Genomic DNA, 22,983 nt, shown 5'->3' with positions numbered 1-22,983 from the left:
GAAAGGCTACATAAACAGTGAAGTTGCAGCCAATAGTATCTAAATACCCTGAGATGTGTAGAATTGTGTAATGTTGTTACAGGGGGCCACTTTCAACATCTTCTATGAATATATAATATATATGCAACTTTGACTGCTTACACACACATATATATCATTATTATTTTCGATTATTCCCTTTTGAGAGAGCGATTGAACTTGAGTGGTCATGATTCTTTCTTCGTTCTTCCCACATTCTCTTCATACGTTCACTGCGTTCTCTCTTCCATTCTTCCGACCATCTTTTTCCGGTTCTGTTCTCCGTATGTTCTTGTTTAAGTGTGTGTTTCTGTATGATGTTTCTAAACTGTTCTCTATTGCTTATGTTGTCTTGTATGATCCCAAGTTTTTTAATGTCTTCTTCTGCTTCAGTGACCTACTTTGTCTTGTTTTTGCTCTTGCTTACTATCTTAAAGATTTGTCTTGTGAGTCTGCCTTTATTAATCCTGCTGATATGCCCATAAAATTTCATTCTTCTCTTTCTAATGGTGTCTGTTATTGATTCTATATCTTTGTAAATCTCTCTCGTTGGTCTCTTCATCCTAATTCCTTCCAGAAACACTGGTCCATATGTTTTCCTCACAATTTTTCTTTCTTGCTTTCCAATCTCTCTGATCTTCGTATGACTATGAATCACTGTAGTTTCTGCAGCATAAAGTGCTTCTGGTAGTACTACTGTGTTGTAATGCCTTAGTTTCGCATTGACAGAACTAGATTTCTTATTATAGTGATTCCAAGTGAGCTTATATGCTTTTTGTAATCTGGAGATTCTATCTTTATTGGCTATTGAGTTGAGACCTAATGGTTGGATTATCTCTCCCAGTTATCTGAAGTGGGCAACTTGTGCCACTTTCCCGTTGTTGTTGTTGTTGTGGTCTTCAGTCGTGAGACTGGTTTGATGCAGCTCTCCATGCTACTCTATCCTGTGCAAGCTTCTTCATCTCCCAGTACCTACTGCAGCCTGCATCCTTCTGAATCTGCCTAGTGTATTCATCTCTTGGTCTCCCTCTATGATTTTTACCCTCCACGTTGCACTCCAGTAACAAATTGGTGATCCCTTGATGCCTCAGAACATGTCCTGCCAACCGATCCCTTCTTCTAGTCAAGTTGTGCCACAAACTTCTCTTCTCCCCAATCCTATTCAATACCTCCTCATTAGTTACGTGATCTACCCACCTTATCTTCAGCATTCTTCTGTAGCACCACATTTCGAAAGCATCTATTCTCTTCTTGTCCAAACTGGTTATCGTCCATGTTTCACTTCCATACATGGCTACACTCCATACAAATACTTTCAGAAACGACTTCCTGACACTTAAATCTATACTCGATGTTAACAAATTTCTCTTCTTCAGAAACGATTTCCTTGCCATTGCCAGTCTACATTTTATATCCTCTCTACATCGACCATCATCAGTTATTTTACTCCCTAAATAGCAAAACTCCTTTACTACTTTAAGTGTCTCATTTCCTAATCTAATCCCCTCAGCATCACCCGATTTAATTTGACTTCATTCCATTATCCTCGTTTTGCTTTTGTTGATGTTCGTCTTATATCCTCCTTTCAAGACACTGTCCATTCCGTTCAACTGCTCTTCCAAGTTCTTTGCTGTCTCTGACAGAATTACAATGTCATCGGCGAACCTCAAAGTTTTTACTTCTTCTCCATGAATTTTAATACCTACTCCAAATTTTTCTTTTGTTTCCTTTACTGCTTGCTCAATATACAGACTGAATAACATCGGGGAGAGGCTACAACCCTGTCTCACTCCTTTCCCAACCATTGCTTCAATTTTATGTCCCTCGACTCTTATAACTGCCATCTGGTTTCTGTACAAATTGTAAATAGCCTTTCGCTCCCTGTATTTGACCCCTGCCACCTTTAGAATTTGAAAGAGAGTATTTCAGTTAACGTTGTCAAAAGCTTTCTCTAAGTCTACATATGCTAGAAACGTAGGTTTGCCTTTTCTTAATCTTTCTTCTAAGATAAGTCGTAAGGTTAGTATTGCCTCACGTGTTCCAACATTTCTACGGCATCCAAACTGATCTTCCCCGAGGTCCGCTTCTACTAGTTTTTCCATTCGTCTGTAAAGAATTCGCGTTAGTATTTTGCAGCTGTGACTTATTAAACTAATAGTTCGGTAATTTTCACATCTGTCAACACCTGCTTTCTTTGGGATTGGAATTATTATATTCCTCTTGAAGTCTGTGGGTATTTTGCCTGTCTCATACATCTTGCTCACCAGATGTTAGTGTTTTGTCATGACTGGCTCTCCCAAGGCCATCAGTAGTTCTAATGGAATGTTGTCTACTCCCGGGGCCTTGTTTCGACTCAGGTCTTTCAGTGCTCTGTCAGACTCTTCACGCAGTATCTTATCTCCCATTTCATCTTCATCTACATCCTCTTCCATTTCCATAATATTGCCCTCAAGTACATCGCCCTTGTATAAACCCTCTATATACGCCATCCACCTTTCTGCCTTCCCTTTTTTGCTTAGAACTGGGTTTCCATCTGAGCTCTTGATATTCATACAAGTCGCTCTCTTCTCTCCAAAGGTCTCTTTAATTTTCCTGTAGGCAGTATCTATCTTAGCCCTAGTGAGATAAGCCTCTATATCCTTACATTTGTCCTCTAGCCATCCCTGCTTAGCCATTTTGCACTTCCTGTCGATCTCATTTTTGAGACGTTTGTATTCCTTTTTGCCTGCTTCATTTACTGCATTTTTATATTTTCTCCTTTCATCAATTAAATTCAATATTTCTTCTGTTACCCAAGGATTTCTATTAGCCCTCGTCTTTTTACCTACTTGATCCTCTGCTGCCTTCACTACTTCATCCCTCAGAGCTACCCATTCTCCTTCTACTGTATTTCTTTCTCCCATTCCTGTCAATTGTTCCCTTATGCTCTCCCTGAAACTCTCTACAACCTCTGGTTCCTTCAGTTTATCCAGGTCCCATCTCCTTAAATTCCCACCTTTTTGCATTTTCTTCAGTTTCAATCTGCAGTTCATAACCAATATATTGTATTGAGTAGTAATGGGCAGATTATCTACAGGTTTGAAACTTCGTGGCAGATTAAAAATGTGTGCCAGACCAAGACTCGAACTCGGGTCCTTTGCCTTTCGCGGGCAAGTGCTCTACCAACTGAGCTATCCAAGCATGACTCCGCCATTACCTACAGGTATATACATATATATATATATATATATATATATATATATATATATATACAGTCAAAGTTGCATTCTTATGACTGCCAAAATGATAAAAAACATATTTTAATTCACATGCAACATCAAATTGTCGAACAAAACAAATTTAAAACAAGGAAAGAAATCACATCCAACAACTAAGGATAGTGGTCACGCGGTTCCAGACTGAACAGACTGAAGCGCCTAGAACCGCACGGCCACACTGGCCGGCTGCAGACTCCTAACTAAGGTACGAGCATATGGGATTGGTTACCAAGTATGTGAGTGGCTCGAAGACTTCTTAATAGAACCCAGTACGTTGTCCTCGATGGACAAGGATAGCAGTAATAGATTACTCACAGTTGACTGTGTCCATCTACCACATCAGCTTATATACTAAAATAAAATATCGAGTAGCATACTGTCCACATGGTGTTAGTTCATGCTACTTTGGGCAGTTGCATTTAATTTTCATATCCAATGATGTAGCACCCTTGATGACAACTTGATGTTTGTTGTGAGCTGCCTTGACAATGTTTAAGCTTTAGTGGTCAGTAGTGTATGAGTGGTTGAAGTATGCTCAGACACACACACACACACACACACACACACACACACACACACACACACACAAGGCTCAAGCCATGCTGAGAGATGTTGCACGGTTGCAGGGAGCACGCATCGTGAAGGCGTCGCACTTTGAGCTGGACTACATGCTCGGCCGGAAGATCTCCTTCTTCTGCATGGCCCAGGGCTACCCCCGGCCACACATCACCTGGTTCAAGGACGGCATCGAGCTCTTCGGCCACAAGTACTTCCAGGTCAGTATGCCATTCAGCTAAACCCTAATGGTATGAATTCCGTTCTTCTTTTCGTCAGCCTCCGATGGGTCACAATATTAAGTGCAAGAGCGGTGAAGGTTTGGATGTGTCTATAGTGTCACATAACACTTTTCACTTCGGAGCACATAGTGAGCACATAAATACGCAAAGAACACTGTCTCCCGTCAAGTGTCGGGTGCCTGCTGAGGGGTTCCCCCTGATTTCCTACAGCCCCCATAACATACCTGTCATGCATTTTCTTCTCTATGCCAATTCTCAGCCCCACACTGCAGGGGCAATGAAGATGGTCCTGCAGTGCTTTGAATGGGAACTGTTGGAACACCCATCACACAGCCCGGAGTTGACTCGCTCTGATTCTCATCTGTTGGCTCACATGAACCGCTGGCTATGAGAACTGCATTTTCGCACAGAGAACGAGCTGCAGACCAGTGTATAGAACTGGCCGAAGTCACGGGTGTCTGCCTTCTATGATGATGGTATTGGACAGATGGCACCATGACAAACATCTAACTCAGACTGACTTCTTTGTAGAGTACTTCGAAGGTGCAGCTAAATGATGCAAATAAAACACTTTTTCACGCTATTGGCCATTAAAATTGCTACACCACGAAGATGACGTACTACAGACGTGAAATTTAACTGACAGGAAGAAGATGCTGTGATATGCAAATGATTAGCTTTTCTGAGCATTCACACAAGGTCGGCGCCGGTTGCGACACCTACAACGTTCTGACATAACCCAAGTTTCCAACCGATTTCTCATACACAGACAGCAGTTGACCGGCGTTGCCTGGTGAAACGTTGTTGTGATGCCTCGTGTAAGAAGGAGAAATGCGTACCATCACGTTTCCGACGTTGATAAATGTCGGATTGTAGCCTATCGCGATTGCGGTTTAACGTATCGCGACATTGCTGCTCGCGTCGGTCGAGATGCAATGACTGTTAGCAGAATATGGAATCGGTGGGTTCAGGAGGGTAATACAGAACGCCGTGCTGGGTCCCAACGGCCTCGTATCACTAGCAGTCGAGATGACAGGCATCTTATCCGCACGGGTGTAACGGATCGTGCAGCCACGTCTCGATCCCTGAGTCAACAGATGGGGACGTTTGCAAGACAACAACCATCTGCGCGAACAGTTCGACGACGTTTGCAGCAGCACGCGCTGTCAGCTCGGAGACCGTGGCTGCGGTTACCCTTGACGCTGCATCACAGACAGGAGTGCCTGAGAAGGTGTACTCGACGACGAACCTGGGTGTACGAATGGCAAAACGTCATTTTCTCGGATGATATCCAGGTTCTGTTTACAGCATCTTGATGGTCGCATCCGTGTTTGGCGACATCGTGGTGAACGCACATTGTAAGCGTGTATTCGCCATCGCCATACTGGCGTATCACCTGACGTGATGGTAAGAGGTGCCATTGGTTACACGTCTCGGTCACCTCTTGTTCTCATTGACGACACTTTGAACAGTGGACGTTATATTTCAGATGTGTTACGAGCCGTGGCTGTACCCTTCATTCGATCCTTGCAAAACACTACATTTCAGCAGGATAATGCACGACCGTATGTTGCAGGTCCTGTAAGGGCCTTTCGGATACAGAAAATATTCGACTGCTGCCCTGACCAGCACATTCTCCAGATCTGTCACCAATTGACAACGTCTGGTCAATGGTGGCCGAGCAACTGGCTCGTCACAATACGCCAGTCACTACTCTCGATGAACTGTGGTATCGTGTTGAAGCTGCATGGGCAGCTGTACCTGTACACGCCATCCGAGCTCTGTTTGAGTCAATGCCGAGGCGTATCGAGGCCGTTATTAGGGCCAGAGGTGGTTGTTCTCGGTACTGATTTCTCAGGATCTATGCACCCATATTGCGTGAAAATGTAATCACATGTCAGTTCTAGGATAATATGTTTGTCCAATGAATACCCGTTTATCATGTACATTCCTTCTTGGTGTAGCAATTTTAATGGCCAGTAGTGTATTCTCTCTGTTGTTTCCATCTCACAACTGACCAGAGGTTGAAAAAAATATCCCTCGTATCTATGGCTGAATTTGATTTGGAAAGGGTTTTGTCCTTTCACAATGTTTTTATACATGTTGTCCCAACAGGTGTGGCGTATCACAGGAACGATCTTTGAAAGCAAAAAGTCCCGTAAACACGGCGTCTTAAATGCATACCTTAAGCGCTACGAGCACTTCCTCGATACTGTGAAACAAATCTCTTCTACTGCAAGCTCTTTGGTCTCCATATTTTTGGAGCAAAGAGCATACACCAAAACAAAAAGAAACTGCCGAGTATACATGGCTCTCAAATGTATGCCTTAAAAGCTATAAGCACTTGTTCTGTGGAAGAGATGTGTTTCACAGTAGCGATGATGAACAAGTGCTCACAGATCACGAAGCATGCATTTTAGAGGCCATGTTTATCAGACGTTTTTTTCTTGTTTTGGTACGTGCTATCTCCTCTCCAAAACTGGAAAGCAAAGAGCTAACAGTAGAAGAAATTTGTTTCACAGTTTCGAAGATAAAGAAGTGCTTGTAGCTCTTTGGGTATCGGTTTTAGAGTTTATCTTTGGTAGAATTTTTTTCTCGGAATGATTATTCCTGTCATATTCGTGAATACTGGCCATTCCTACTGGGACACCCCATATTTAAACGCTAGCACTCGGAGCTTTATGAATACAATAGATTTCCCCCCCCCCCCCCCCCTTGTCTAAGGTTAATTTGTTACACTTGTGTCTCTATGCTCTGTATTAACAGAGTGTTTAAAAATTCGTAATATGTACAACCAATATGGGTAGTAAAATTTTATTTTTGTGTGACTGGGATACACGCATTTTTTTAAAAAAATGTCATTGCAAATGTTGAAATATCGTTAAAATATGTGAAGTTGCACAAAAAGAGAGATCAGTCGTTACATTCAAATTATCAAAGCATTGTTGCCATTGCTAACGGAAAAAAGTCAATGCAAATGTTTAGTTGCTTATCGTTGAAATATGTGAAGTTGCACAACAAGAGAGATCAGTCATTACATTCAAATTATCGAAGCATTGTTGCCAGTACTAAACTTTCGTCGGTTGTTTCGTGGGGATGCTGTTCATGCATCTATCGCATTCTATGGACTATAAGACGCACTTTTTCCTACCAAAAATGGCCTCCAAAATTCAGTTACATCGTTTACTCGATGTTAGTACGGACATATGCAGTGTTTGATTTAAAATTCCCACCAGTCTTAAAAATGGCCATATAAGGTGCGACAATAAAGTAACGAGACTGATGTGAAAAGAAATGTTGCTTACCGTTTTAGTCAAGTGTAGTGTTGTCTCCTTCGAAGTAGCTCCCTTCTGATTCCACACACTTTTTCCAGCGCTTGTGCCATTGATGGTATCATTTCTAGAACTCATCTTCTGCAATATCCTCCAAGACCCTCGTCACAGCTTTTTGGACTTCTTGTGTTGTTTGAAAATGGTGTCCCTTCAGCGCCGTTTTGACTCTTGGAATTACAAAAAGTCGCATGGAGCGATATCTGGTGAATAAGGTGGCTGTAGTAGCAGTGAAATTTGTTTTGAGAAAAACTGCTGTACTGACAGAGCAGTACGGACATGAAGAACTCTTTTACGAAGTCTTTCTAAAATTGGTTAACTGTTTGTCCAGTAGGCACCCACTCTTTACGAACAGTTCCCTTGGAATCAAAGAAGCACACAACCATGCAGTTCACTTTTGACTTTGACATGCGAGCTTTTTTTGGTCTGAGTGATCCCTTTGAGCACCACTGCGAACTTTGGCATTTTGTCTCTGAATCGTACTGAAAAAACCAACTTTCATCACCAGTGATAACATGGCTCAATAATTCTGGATTGATTTCCGTTTTCTCTAACAAATCGGCTGCCACATTTTTCCGTGTTTCTCGCTGTTGTGGTGTAAGGTTTTGGGGGACAATTTTTGCACAAATCTTTCTCATACCAAGATCTTCAGTTATTATTAGACGAGCCGTTTCTCGATTGATGTTCAGTTCTTCTGCAGTCATTTTCACGGATAATCTTCGATCAGATCGTACGAGTTCACGCACCCTGGCCAAGTTGACATCCGTCCCTGATGTTGATGGTCGTCCACTGCGGTCTTCATCTTCGACATTCGTTCTGCCTTCACTAAACATTTTATGCCAAGGGAAAACTTGAGCTCTTGAAATTACCTCCTCTCCAGAAGCCTTCTGAAGCTTACCGTAAGTTGTCGTCGCGTTTTCACCAAATTTAATGCAAAAAGAAATGGGATACCGTTGCGCAATATTATGCGGTTCCATTTCCGTGATGAGAGACACAAACATGTGTTAACTTATTACAGCACAACTCAAGACTGAGCAGTTGCATTGGTGTGCTGCTTGGACTAGAAGCAGCTTATAGACCCAAGGTCAATGATATTGTGCCTACCCAAGCCTGCAGGGTTGCCACATCTTGCAAAGAAAATCAGTCTAATTGCTTTATTGTCACACCTTGTACACTCCTGGAAATGGAAAAAAGAACACATTGACGCCGGTGTGTCAGACCCACCATACTTGCTCCTGACACTGCGAGAGGGCTGTACAAGCAATGATCACACGCACGGCACAGCGGACACACCAGGAACCGCGGTGTTGGCCGTCGAATGGCGCTAGCTGCGCAGCATTTGTGCACCGCCGCCGTCAGTGTCAGCCAGTTTGCCGTGGCATACGGAGCTCCATCGCAGTCTTTAACACTGGTAGCATGCCGCGACAGCGTGGACGTGAACCGTATGTGCAGTTGACGGACTTTGAGCGAGGGCGTATAGTGGGCATGCGGGAGGCCGGGTGGACGTACCGCCGAATTGCTCAACACGTGGGGCGTGAGGTCTCCACAGTACATCGATGTTGTCGCCAGTGGTCGGCGGAAGGTGCACGTGCCCGTCGACCTGGGACCGGACCGCAGCGACGCACGGATGCACGCCAAGACCGTAGGATCCTACGCAGTGCCGTAGGGGACCGCACCACCACTTCCCAGCAAATTAGGGACACTGTTGCTCCTGGGGTATCGGCGAGGACCATTCGCAACCGTCTCCATGAAGCTGGGCTACGGTCCCGCACACCGTTAGGCCGTCTTCCGCTCACGCCCCAACATCGTGCAGCCCGCCTCCAGTGGTGTCGCGACAGGCGTGAATGGAGGGACGAATGGAGACGTGTCGTCTTCAGCGATGAGAGTCGCTTCTGCCTTGGTGCCAATGATGGTCGTATGCGTGTTTGGCGCCGTGCAGGTGAGCGCCACAATCAGGACTGCATACGACCGAGGCACACAGGGCCAACACCCGGCATCATGGTGTGGGGAGCGATCTCCTACACTGGCCGTACACCACTGGTGATCGTCGAGGGGACACTGAATAGTGCACGGTACATCCAAACCGTCATCGAACCCATCGTTCTACCATTCCTAGACCGGCAAGGGAACTTGCTGTTCCAACAGGACAATGCACGTCCGCATGTATCCCGTGCCACCCAACGTGCTCTAGAAGGTGTAAGTCAACTACCCTGGCCAGCAAGATCTCCGGATCTGTCCCCCATTGAGCATGTTTGGGACTGGATGAAGCGTCGTCTCACGCGGTCTGCACGTCCAGCACGAACGCTGGTCCAACTGAGGCGCCAGGTGGAAATGGCATGGCAAGCCGTTCCACAGGACTACATCCAGCATCTCTACGATCGTCTCCATGGGATAATAGCAGCCTGCATTGCTGCGAAAGGTGGATATACACTGTACTAGTGCCGACATTGTGCATGCTCTGTTGCCTGTGTCTATGTGCCTGTGGTTCTGTCAGTGTGATCATGTGATGTATCTGACCCCAGGAATGTGTCAATAAAGTTTCCCCTTCCTGGGACAATGAATTCACGGTGTTCTTATTTCAATTTCCAGGAGTGTATATTCGATGCTGCGGGAAACCTATCTCAATCTGGCAACACTGGATTCAACTTTAACAGCAGCGCACCAATGCGACGAACGTGAGTTGCTGGTATTCGCAATCTCGCTAATACTATCTCGCTCTCGCCCTGCCACGACAAACCCAGATTACCGTCTAGCCTATGACGCATCATTGCAGTCTACCGTTCCAGTGAATGGAAAGTGAGTTGTGTTATTAGTAACAGTAAAATGTTTTCGTTAGTAGCTAGTTTCGTAATCGGAAAAAATAAAAGGTATTCATATTATGCGAGCTATAAATTGAAAGTAATAGCATACGCAGAAGAACGTGGAAACAGAGCACTTGAGCGGCATTTCGGCCCTCCACCAACAGAAAAAAGCATCCACGATTGGCGGGCTAGTAAAGAACAACTGAAAAAAATGAGGAAGGCTAAATATGCAAAAAGACGACTGAATGCAAAATGGCCAATACTAGAAGATGACGTACTGAAATGGAGTCAAGGACACCGTCAAAATGGCATTGGCATTAATACAAAAATGATCCGAATACACGCTCGTAAGCTAGGGCTACAGTAGAACTTGACAGACTTTAAGGGTGGAGTTGGCTGGTGCTACAGCTTTATGAAACGGATCAAAATATCTCAGAAAATACCACAAGAACATGAAGAGAAAATATCATCATTGCATCGCTTTCTCTACATCTGCATCTACGTCATTACTCTGCTATTCACAATAAAGTACATGGCAGAGGGTTCAATGAACCACCTTCAAGCTATCTCTACCGTTCCACTCTCGAACGGCACGCGGGAAAAAAGGGCACTTAAATTTTTCTCTGCGCGCCGTGATTTCTCTTATTTCATCGTGACGATCATTTCTCCCTATGTAGGAGGGTGCCAACAGAATGTTTTCGCAATGGGAGGAGAAAACTGGTGATTGAAATTCCACGAGAAGATCCCGTCGCAACGAAGAACACCTTTTTTTTTAATGATTGCCACTCCAGTTCACGTATCATGTCTGTGACACTGTCTCCCCTATATTGTGATAATACAGAACGAGTTGCCCTTCTTTGTACTTTTTCGATGTCATCAGTCAGTTCCACCTGATGCGGATCCCACACCGCACAGCAGTACTCCAGAATAGGGCGGACAAGCGTGGTGTAAGCTGTCTCTTTAGTAGACCTGTTGCACCTTCCAAGTGTTCCGCTAATGAATCGCAGTCTTTGGTTTGCTCTACCCACAATATTATATATGTGATCGTTCCAATTGAGGTTACTTATAATTGTAATACCTAAGCATTTAGTTGAATTTACAGCGTTCAGATTTGTGTGACTTATCGCGTAATCGAAATTTAGCTGATTTCTTTTACTACTTTTGTGAATAACTTCACACTTTTCCTTATTCAGGGTCAATTGCCACTTTTCGCACCATACAGGTATCTTAATCTTATCTAAATCATTTTGTAAGTTGTTTTGATCATCTGATGACTTTAAAAGACGGTAAATGACAGCATCATCTGTAAACAATCGAAGACGGCTACTCAGATTGTCTCCTATGTCGTTAATATAGATCAGGAACAATAGAGGGCCTATAACACTTCCTTGTGGAACGCCTGATGTTACTTCTGTTTTACTCGATGGCTTTCCGCCTATTACTACGAACTGTGACCTTTCTGACAGGAAATCACGAATCCAGTCACACAACTGAGGCGATACTCCGTAGGCACGCAGTTGGGTTAGAAGACGCTTGTGCGGTACGGTATTGAAAGCCTTCTGGAAATCTAAAAATATGGAATCAATTTGACATCCCCTGTCGATAGCACTGATTACTTCATGTGTATAAAGAGCTAGTTGTGTTTCACAAAAACGATATTTTCTGAAACCGTGCTGACTGTGTGTCAAGAAATCGTTTTGTTCGACGTACTTCATAATCTTTGAAGACAGTATATGTTCAAAAAACCCCATTGCAAATTGACGTTAGTGATATAAGCCTGTAATTCAGCAGATTACTCCAACTTCCGTTTTTGGGTATTGGTGTGACTTGAGCAATTTTCCAGTCTTTAGGTACGGATCTTTCTGTGAGCGAGTGGTTGTGTATAACTGCTAAATATGGAGCTACTTTATCAGCATACTCTGAGAGGAACCTGACTGGTATACAATCTCGATCAGAAGCCTTGCCTTTGTTAAGTGATTTAAGCTGCTTCCTTACTCCGAAGATATCTACTTCTATGTTTCTCATCTTGGCAGTTGTTCTTCAATGGAATACGGGAATATTTACTTCGTCTTCTTTGGTGAAGGAGTTTCGGAAAACCGGTGTTTAATAACTCTGCTTTAGTGGCACTGTCATCAGTGACTTCACCGTTGTTATCGAGCAGTGAAGGTATTGATTGCGTCTTGCCACTGGTGTGCTTACGTATGACAAGAATCTCTTTGGGTTTTCCGCCAGATTTCGAGACAGAATTATGTTGTGGAATTATTAAAAGCATCTCGCATTGAAGTACGCGCCATATTTCGAACTTCTGTCAAAGTTTGGCAATCTTGGGGAATTTGTGTTCTTTTGAATTTGGCGTGCTTTGATAAGTGTTGTTGTGATGTCCTAAGGTTAGTTAGGTTTAAGTAGTTCTAAGTTCTAGGGGACTGATGACCATAGATGTTAAGTCCCATAGTGCTCAGAGCCATTTGAACCATTTGATAAGTATCTCGATGTGTTTGGTGACTATGTGGAAGAGTAATATGTCACTCGCTCTTTCAGGTGTATATAATAAAATGTATTTCTCGTCCTTAGTTTTTTATAATGCCAAAATCTTTCCCTAGTTTCTGAATAGGCGTCGTAGTACCGGGTGATCAAAAAGTCAGTACAAATTTGAAAACTGAATAAATCACGGAATAATGTAGATAGAGAAGTACAAATTGACACACATGCTTGGAATAACATGGGGTTTTATTCGAGCAAAAAAAAAAAAAAAAATACAAAGGTTCAAAAAATGTCCGACAGATGGCACTTCATCTAATCAGAATAGCAATAATTAGCATAACAAAGTAAGACAAAGCAAAGATGATGTTCTTTACAGGAAATGCTCAATATGTCCACCATCATTCCTCAACAATAGCTGTAGTCGAGGAATAATGTTGTGAACAGCACTGTAAAGCATGTCCGGAGTTATGGTGAGTCATTGGCGTCGGATGTTGTCTTTCAGCATCCATAGAGATGTCGGTCGATCACGATACACTTGCGACTTGAGGTAACCCCAAAGCCAATAATGGCACGGACTGAGGTCTGGGGACCTGGAAGGCCAAGGATGACGAAAGTGGCGGCTGAGCACACGATCATCACCAAACGACGCGCGCAAGAGATATCTTTCGCGCGTCAAGCAATATGGGGTGGAGCGCCATCCTGCATAAACATCGTACGTTCCAGCAGGTGTTTATCAGCCAGGCTGGGGATGATGCGATTCTGTAACATATCGGCGTACCTCTCACCCGTCACGTCTCTCTCATTACAGCTCCTTTTATACACGCTCGTCATGCGCCATCTGTCGCACTTTTGTGAATTTTTTTTTTTTTTTTTTGGTTCTAGTAAAACCCCATGTCATTCCAAGCATGTGTGTCCATTTTTACCTCTCCATCTACATTATTCCGTGGTTTATTAAGTTTTCAAATTTATACTGGCTTTTTGATCACCCGGTACTATGGACAGACACCAGCTGCCTAGCTGCTCAAAAATGTTTGCAAACCTTTTGAGTAGGGAAGTTGATGGCGACAGTGTTGTGGGATAGGCAACGTGTGTTTCTTACTGATTTTCTCGAACGTGGAGCCGCCATAAATTCTGCCCGGTACTGTCAAACTTTGCACAGCCTTAGAAGAGCAGTTCAAAACAAACGCCGAGGAAAGGTGACGTCCAAATTTTTTTTTTTTTTGCATGACAATGCCAGACCTCACACGGCAAACCGCACTCAAGAACTCCTTAACTCACTCACATGGGAAATTTTCCCTCATCCACCCTACAACCTCCATCTTGCACCAAGTGACTTCCACTTGTTTCCCAAGATGGTTTGCAACGAAGCGCTCTGATGACGCCGTGGAACTCAAGACGGGCGTCACTCCCTGGCTGAAGTCTCAGACGGCAGAATTTTACGACGGAGGCCTTTCAAAGCTTGTCCACCACCATGATAAGAGCCTCAATGTGTTTGGTGACTCAAAATTGTTAAGGCTTTCGTGGCCACTTGTTGACAAACTACCTATTGGCTTCTGTCTCGGGTTCTTCGGCCGACGTTCATCTAATGATTTTTTTGACGTTTCGCCAGCACGAGTGGCTGGCATTGTCAGAGCTTCACCCTCCATTGCCGGTGGTGAACTGGAAGCGAGCGTGTGGGATGTCGGATGGGTTCTGGACCCCTTATTTGTTTCGAAGGACCGGGACTGATTGAAGCCCATACCTTCTGTCTGAGATGTGGGGATTGGAATGATGGGTTTGGAGTGCGTCATGAGTGATGTTGCATGATAAAGTGGTAGGATGATAAGGGATGTGTTTGATAATGAATTGGGTAGTGTTTCATGATTGAATGTTAGTCGGATTGTTTGGTTTTTAGACGTGAAATTGGCGCGTGAGCGTCATTTTCGGGTATTTTGCTGTGGGGTTGTCGGGAATGATTCCTAAGCTTCTGATGGTTGGATGATTAGAAATGGAGGCTGAGGCAAAGAATTTTTCGGATTTTGTTTTGATGAGTTGCGAGATTGGCTCGATGTTTGCCAAGAGGTACAGGTGTCTGTTTGGCAAATAGCGGGACGCATTTAGTGCCAAGCGCAAGAATCTATTTTGCACTGCTTGAACTTTTTTGATGTTCTTGTTTGAAGCCAGTGACCAGAGTTCTGAACCGTATAGTATGGATGGTAGCACTACTGATTTGTATAGTTTTAACTTGGTATTTACTGATAGTCCTTCTCCTTTGAGGAGGGGGTATAATGTACATATGTGCTGTGACCCTCTGTTACAGATTTGGGTGACATGTTCGCTGAATGTCAGTCTTTTGTCAAATGTTATGCCTAAGTATTTTACATGATCATTCCATTCTAAGTTTACGTTGTTAAATCTAATGGCTATGTTTGGGCTCATTCTCCTGTGGATGAACATAATAGCCTGTGTTTTGGCACTATTTATGGTTATCTTCCACAGGTTAGCCCAGTTCTGGATTAATTGTAGGTGATCCTGGAGTTTCCTGGCGATGAACAGTAAGTTTTTACTGCTCCTGTACACAGCAGTGTCGTCAGCAAACAGTGACAGGTGGCCCCCTGGTTGCTTTGGTACGTCATTTGTATAGTGAGAGTAGAGAGCTGGGCCCGATACTGAACCTTGGGGCACTCCAGCTTCTATTTGTCTGATGTTACTTTGGGCACCTGATAGTCTTACATAAAAAGTTCTGTTCCTAAGGAAGGATGTCAGGATTTGAATGATGTGTTTGGGACAGCCTTGTAGGTTGAGCTTGTAGATAAGGCCCTGGTGCCAGACCTTATCAAAGGCCTTCTCTATGTCAAGGAAGACTGCCCCTGTGCTGTGCCTGATACTTCGAGCTCTGCATAGTTCGTCAGTCAGTCTCATCGATTGGTGAATGGTGCTGTGTTCACCCCTGAAGCCGAACTGTTCCTGTATGATGATGTTGTTTTCTGTGCTGAATTTCTGGAGCTCCTTGTAGATGAACCTTTCTAGGACTTTCCCCAAGAAACTCAGTAAGGAAATTGGTCTGTGGTTCTGGGGGAAAAGGTGGTCCTTATTTGGCTTTGGTATGGTTATCACCTTAGCTTGTTTCCAAGCCATGGGAAAATACTGCAAGGTTAGGCAAGCGTTGTAGATTGCTGTTAGAAACTCTAGTGCGTTTTGAGGTAGATGTTTCAGTTGAAGAGGTAGGATGTTGTCTGGTCCAGGCGGCTTTTTGTTTCCTATGTTTCTGAAGCATGTTCTGACTGTTTCAGAGTCCACTGGTGGAAATGTGGTGTCGCTTGGGGTTCTGAGTATTCTGTTGACATGTCTTATGACGTGTTCCTCGTGATCGTCGCTCTCGTCATCCACAGCTGCTGGCGTGGTGAATTGTAGTTCGAGAGTGTCGGCCATTGTTTCAGCCTTATCCTCCGGTTCGTAAACGATTCCGTTCCTGCCGTGGAGTGGCTTATTGTCAACTGGTTTCCCCTTTCTGGTTTTGACAAGTTTCCAGAACTTTTCGGTGTTGTTGTCTGCATCGCGTAGAACATCTCCCCAGGTGGATTCTCTAAAGGCCTGAAGTTCTCGTCTGACTCTTCTGGCGAGTCTGTCGGTTCTGGCTCGGTCTGCTGGGTCCCTAAGGGTTTGCCATCTCTGGCGGTGGTATTTCTTTTCTTGCAGTAAGTCTTGGATGTGCTGAGGGAGAGCATTTCTGGATGTGGTGTGGATTATAGCAGTAGTGGCTTTCTTCCCGCTTTCTACTATGATTTTGCTGATGTTTTCTACTGCTGTGTTGATTGCTCTCCTTGTGTGGAGCTGAGGAATCTCCGGTGTTTTTCCCTGAACAATGTTGTTGAACGTTTCCCAGTTTGTGTGAAACGATTTAATAGTTCTGGTGTCGAACTGCCTTGCCGGGTTGTCATCTAATGTCATTAAAACTGGATTATGATCTGAGTCCAGATCATTTACCACGGTAATGGTGGCCTGGTGTCTCAGGTTTTTGCATATAAATATGTCCAGTATGTCTGGTCTGTGTGTCGAGTAGTATGGGAAGTGAGTAGGGGTGTCTGGCGCTAGGACTGTTAGGCTCCTATGGTTGTCCAGGTATTTCCGTAGTATTCTTCCATTGGTGTTGGTGGCCCTGCAGTTCCATGTGCCATGTTTGGAATTTAAGTCCCCACCTATAATGATATATTCGGCCATGTTTGTCAGGTCAGTTAGGTCTTCAGGTTGTATATTTGGTTTACATGGAGGGTTGTACACAGCGATTAGGGTGGCTGTTTTCCCCTCTATTGTCGTTTCTACTGCTGTGGCTTCTGCTCTTCTGAGTCTTGGCGTGTTTAGTCTTCTATGCGGCAATCTGTTTTTGACTAACACGGCTGTACCGCCCCCTTGCCGGTTTGGCCTGTCAGTTCTGTACATTGTGTAGTTCCGTACTTTAAATTTATCATCTGGTGTTAGGTGCGTTTCTGTAATTAGTGCCACACCAACGTTGTATGAGTCAAGGAATTCTTGGAGGGTATTCCTTTGAAATAGAATGCCATTGGCATTCCAAGTCATGATTGTGCTTCTTTGATTAAGGCCCGAGAAGACTGACAACTGCATGGCATATAATCGTGAATTTTGAGATCGGATCAGCAGCTTGCCTTAGCTGGGCTGCTGTGTTCTGAATTGTTCCCAGTATTTTTGGGACGTTGAACTGATTGATGAGGCCGAGAATTTCTTTTACATCTGTTCCCAGGCTTGCGATTCCAGGGAAGGGGGTGTTGGCTCCTCCGTCTTGCGCGGTTGGTGCCTCGTTCTGGGCCGCTGAAGTCGGTGCGTTTGCCGGATTTTGATTTGTTATGGTTTGTCGGTGCCATAGATTTGGCCAGCTTTTCCCGGTCATCGCAGGTACTGGTGGTTGTTTAGTTTGATTCGTGGCTGTGGTGGAGGCATTTTTTCTCTCCTCCCTTTTCTTGAGAATTTCTAGGTAAACTGGGCATTTTTTGAAATTTGCAGTATGCTCTCCCTGGCAGTTGTAGCATTTTGGTTTTTCTTCCCGTTTCTTGGTGCAGGTAGCGGTCGCATGCTGTTTGCCGCATTTTACGCAGTTTGGTTTTAGATGGCAGTTCCTGGCGCCATGATTGAAACCTTGGCAGTTGTGACATTGAGTTGGGCCTTTGGGGGCCCTGTATGACTCTACAGTCACTCCGAGGTGAAGGAGTGACTTAAGTTTGTATACTTTTCTGCCTTCATCTGAGTTTTCCAGTTCTACTATGAAGTTTGGTCGTAACCTCCTCTCCGTGGCGCCTACGTCCAGGATGGACATTTGGGTGACCTTGTGTACTGGGAATCCAAGAAGGGAGAGCTCTTCATGTACTAGGTTTGGTTCCATGGTGACTAATAGTTTCTTTATCACCACCTTTAGGGGTCGTTTCTGGTTTATTTCGTGAGTGTAGAACGGTATGTTTTCGTTCTTCAGTAGCGTGCATAGGGCATTGAAGTCCTTCGCTTCGCTGAATTGATATGTTATTCTTCCTCCCCTGGAGTGAGACTTCAGCGTTCCACTGAGGGTCGGTTTGATCACCTGAAGGATTTTGGTGTAGCTTTTCGTGTCAAAGACTACTATTGGTGGCACATTGAACTATGTCCTTTCCTTGTTTGGAGGGACTGCATTGTGGCCTGGGTCATTGTCAGGAAGTTCGCTAAAGCGGTTTTGGGTTGGTACTTGTGGTTGTACTGATTCCGCTTCCATGGTTTCGTCTACATTGGGTGCCTGTTCAGAGTCAGAAGCCTCGATCTTCCGCTTTGAGTCAGATGAACCCTCTGCCTGGCTTGTGTCGCTCTTGCGCTTAATTTTTTTTTTTGGGTTTTTGATCGTTCCCCGCCATATTGCCTAGTGAAGGTGATGCATTGTCTGTATGTAAGTCAGTGTGGTTTGTGTGTGTAGTCGGATGATTTTCGGCCGCGGGAGCCCCAGGGGGGACCACGGCGGGCTGGGGTGGGTGATAGGATGATTCTAGAATCTCAGACAGTCGGATATTATGCTTTGTAATCTGCCTTTGCCTCTGTGAGCGCGGGCTGGTCCCACGTGAAGGGGGCCCTGACTCACAATTTCCCTCACTAACCAGCCTAGAGTCCAGCTAGCCTGGAATCACGACGAGCATCATGAACATAAAATAAAACAACGACAAGATTGCTACTGCACGCTCGTAAACGAGCCTGCAGTCGACGGAGCTACCAAGGACGGCGACAGGCGCACGAGTCCCAAGCAGCGAGGAGGCCACTCCGTGGCGGGAGCGGCAGTCGGAAATCCCCAGCCGTGACAACACAAAGGCGGCGGAGCGCAGTAAGAACAGCGTCCGCACGCTTCGGAAGCACAGCTCGGAATGCTGGAAGCGAGCTCGCGGCCGCAGACTATATGTACCTGGCGCGCCGACGTCCGAGGGCTTCTCCGCGGTCATTTCCGGTGCGGTTCTCCTCTTGCTACCTGCGACGGTCGTTCACTGCAGTACGGGAAGCCAGGATCCGTTTACCTTAAGGCTTTCCTCTTTCTTGTTCACACTGTTCGCGTGTTTTTGTATTTCCACAGCTTCTCTGAACAAGCGCGTGTGATAGTGCTTCTCTACAGCCAGAACTTCCCCGTCGGCGAATTTTATTACGCGGTCGGTCTCATTCAGTGCGTGCTCTGCCACGGCCGATTTCTCCACCTGCCCCAACCTGCAATGTCGCTTATGCTCTTTGATCCTGGTGTTAATTGATCGTCCAGTCATTCCGACATAAACTTTTCCGAATGTGCATGGTATACGGTATATTCCCGACATTGCAAGTGGGTCTCTTTTCTCCTTCGCCGATCTAAGATACTCTTTGATCTTCCTTGTCGGTTTGAAAATCGTCTTTATGCCGTGTTTGCGCAATATACGGCCGATTCTGACCGTCACTCTGGGAATGTATGGCAGAAAGGCCGTATCCGACATTTCTTTTTCCGGTTCCTTACTTCGCCGAGTGTTTGGCTCTGTTACACTTCTAATGTAATTTGTGGAGTACCCATTGCTCCTCAGAACACTTTCCAGGTGTTGCATTTCTCGTTTGAGGTGTTGCGGCTGATATATTCGTCCTGCTCTCGTTACGAGCGTACTAATCATGCCTCTTTTCTGGCTCGGGTGGTGGTTTGACAGTTTGTGCAGGTATCGGTCCGTGTGTGTCGGTTTTCGGTACACGCTGTGTCCCAGGTTTTCGCCGTCCATTGTGACCAGCACATCTAGAAATGGCAGTTTCTTGTCCTTTTCTACTTCCATGGCAAATGTTATGTTGGCATGGAGGCTGTTCAAGTGTCTCAGGAAGTCACCGAGCTGTTCTTCACCGTGGCTCCACACCACAAAGGTATCATCGACGCACCTGTACCACACCTTAGGTTTGCAAGTCGCCGAGTCCAGTGCCTGTGCTTCGAATTGGTGTGGTACAGGTACGTCGACGATACTTTCGTGCTTCGAATTGTTCCATGAAGAAGTTGGCCACCACTGGACTGAGAGGACTACCCATGGCGACACCTTCCAGCTGTTCGTAGAAATCGCCATTCCACGTGAAATAGCTCGTGGTGAGACATGCATGGAAGAGCTTTTTGATGTCCTGCGGGAAAATGGAACCGATGTGCTCCACAGCGTCGCTGAGTGGCACTTTCGTAAATAACGAAACAACATCAAAACTGACCAGGATGTCGTTTGGCGCAAGTTTCAGTTTCTTCAGCTTCTCAATGAAATGTCCTGAGTCCTTAATGTATGTGTCGGTCTTCCCCACGTGTGGCTGGAGCAGAGAGGCCAAGTGTTTCGCCAGTTTATACGTTGGTGAGCCAGGAGCGCTAACGATCGGTCTCAGTGGAACGTTGTTCTTATGGATCTTGGGTAATCCGTACAGCCGAGGTGGTAGGGCTTCTGTGTTGCGCAGGTTTCTCTGTATGTCCGCCGGCAGAGAAGACGCCTTGATTAATCGATTCGTATTCCGAGTGATACGCTGCGTCGGATCTGCGCTTAGTTTTCGGTACGTCGTCGGATCTAATAGGTCTCGGATCTTTTGCTCATAATCTTCGGTCTTCATTACAACGGTCGCATTCCTCTTATCGGCAGGCAGTACCAATATACTCTTGTCGGCGTTGAGATCCTTAATGGCTTGTACCCCTTCTTTCTTCAGGTTGCAAGCTGGTGGTTTTGCTCGGCGCAGTATTCTGGCTGTTTCAGTGCGTATTTCCTCTGCCCTTTCACAGGGAAGTGTCCGAATGGCTGCTTCGGCGTTGGCAATGATGTCCTCCATAGGTATAGTTCTCGGGATGATAGCGAAATTCCCTCCTTTTTGAAGAACAGACACTTCGTTCAATTGTCGTTCAGTGAGGTTGACCACTGTGTGTGACATGTCGGGAATCGCCTTGTCGGTCTGCTTCCGGCATCTTTGAAACTTTTTCTCGAGTTTGTTCTGCATGCTCCTGTGAGTGATGCTGTCGATCTTGTCCCAGTCGTCTCAATGCATTCTGCTACTTAGTTGATAGAAAATGTCCAGAAGTTCCTGATCCGTTCTTGCCAAGTCTCTCCGTGTTGTATGTATTCGCTCACGAAGAAAAGCTCGTTCCATTCCGTCGTAGATACGATGTGCTTGGGCGGTGGTGACTGTGTAGAAAAGTGGTATGTCAGTCGCTCTTTCTGATGTATACAGGGTGGTCCATTGATACTGACTGGGCCAAATATCTCACGAAATAAGCGTCAAACCGAAAAAGTGCAAGGAACGAAACTCGTCTAGCTTAAAGGGGGAAACGAGATGGCGCTATGGCTGGCCCGCTAGATGGCGCTGCCATAGGTCAAACGGATATCAATTGCGTTTTTTTAAAAATAGGAATCCCCACTTTTATTACATATTCGTGTAGTACGTACAGAAATATGAATGTTTTAGTTGGACCACTTCCTTCGCTTTGTGATAGATGGCGCTGTAATAGTCACAAACGTATCAGTACGTGGTATCACGTAACATTCCGCCAGTGCGGACGGTATTTGCTTCGTGATACATTACGCGTGTTGAAATGGACCATTTACCAATTGCGGAAAAGGTCGATATCGTGTTGATGTATGGCTATTGTGATCAAAATGCCCTACGGCAGTGTGCTATGTGTTGTGATCTGGCAAGACAGCCAAGCCACTTGGAGGAAGCCGAAAGGCACGCGTTTAAGCTCACGCAGGCTGGCGGGAGGTCTGGAACAGGTCAAGTAATTATACTAGCAAAAAAAGTACGTAGCTGCTGGAATACTTAACTTTAATCAATAACTGGTGAACATCGCTCGTGACGGTACATGTTTTACAGCATCAATAGCGACTGGTAATGGCGCCTTGCTAGGTCGTAGCAAATGACGTAGCTGAAGGCTATGCTAACTATCGTCTCGGCAAATGAGAACGTATTTTGTCAGTGAACCATCGCTAGCAAAGTCGGCTGTACAACTGGGGCAAGTGCTAGGGAGTCTCTCTAGACTAGACCTGCCGTGTGGCGGCGCTCGGTCTGCAATCACTGACAGTGGCGACACGCGGGTCCGACGTATACTAACGGACCGCGGCCGATTTAAAGGCTACCACCTAGCTAGTGTGGTGTCTGGCGGTGACACCACAATATGTATACTGCTCGGTATCCTGAACGACATCATCCGAGTGTCGGGACCGTTCTCCGCATAGTTATGTTATTCAAGGAAACAGGAAGTGTTCAGCCAAATGTGAAACGTGAACCACGACCTGCAACAAATGATGATGCCCAAGTAGGTGTTTTAGCTGCTGTCGCGGCTAATCCGCACATCAGTAGCAGACAAATTGTGCGAGAATCGGGAATCTCAAAAACGTCGGTGTTGAGAATGCTACATCAACATCGATTGCACCTGTACCATGTTTCTATGCCACTGGCCACGGGACGATGACAGACTTTTTGCACGCGTTCTATTTAGCGACGAAGCGTCATTCACCAACAGCGGCAACGTAAACCGGCATTACAGCGCCATCCATCACAAATCGAAAAAAGTGGTCCAATTAAAACATTCATATTTCTTTACGTACTACACGAATATGTAATAAAAAGTGGGGATTCCTATTTAAAAAAACGCAGTTGATATCCATCTAGCGGACCAACCATAGCGCCATCTGGTTTTCCCCTTCAAGCTAGACAAGTTTCGTACTTTGTAGTTTTTTCGTTTGACACTTATTTCGTGAGATATTTCGCCCAGTGACTATCAATGGACCACCCTGTATAATAAAATGTATTTGCTGTCCTTAGTTTTTTTTAATGCCGAAACGTTCCCTAC

At 45.1% G+C, this 22,983-nt stretch overlaps 1 protein-coding gene across 1 annotated transcript in view; it reads left to right on the top strand.

Annotated features, from left to right (window-relative positions):
- Positions 1 to 22,983, top strand: part of LOC124553905 (immunoglobulin domain-containing protein oig-4-like) — a 64,283-nt gene that overhangs the window by 40,599 nt on the left and 701 nt on the right. The window contains exon 3 of the mRNA XM_047127918.1: positions 3,902 to 4,051. Within this exon, the coding sequence (XP_046983874.1) occupies positions 3,902 to 4,051 (150 nt within the window). The remainder of the gene's footprint in view (positions 1 to 3,901; positions 4,052 to 22,983) is intronic.

This window comes from Schistocerca americana, chromosome 11 (assembly GCF_021461395.2).
Source record: "Schistocerca americana isolate TAMUIC-IGC-003095 chromosome 11, iqSchAmer2.1, whole genome shotgun sequence".
NCBI lineage: Eukaryota > Metazoa > Arthropoda > Insecta > Orthoptera > Acrididae > Schistocerca > Schistocerca americana.
The sequence above is the reverse complement of the archived record's forward strand: the minus strand, read 5'-3'. Positions and strand labels throughout refer to the sequence as shown.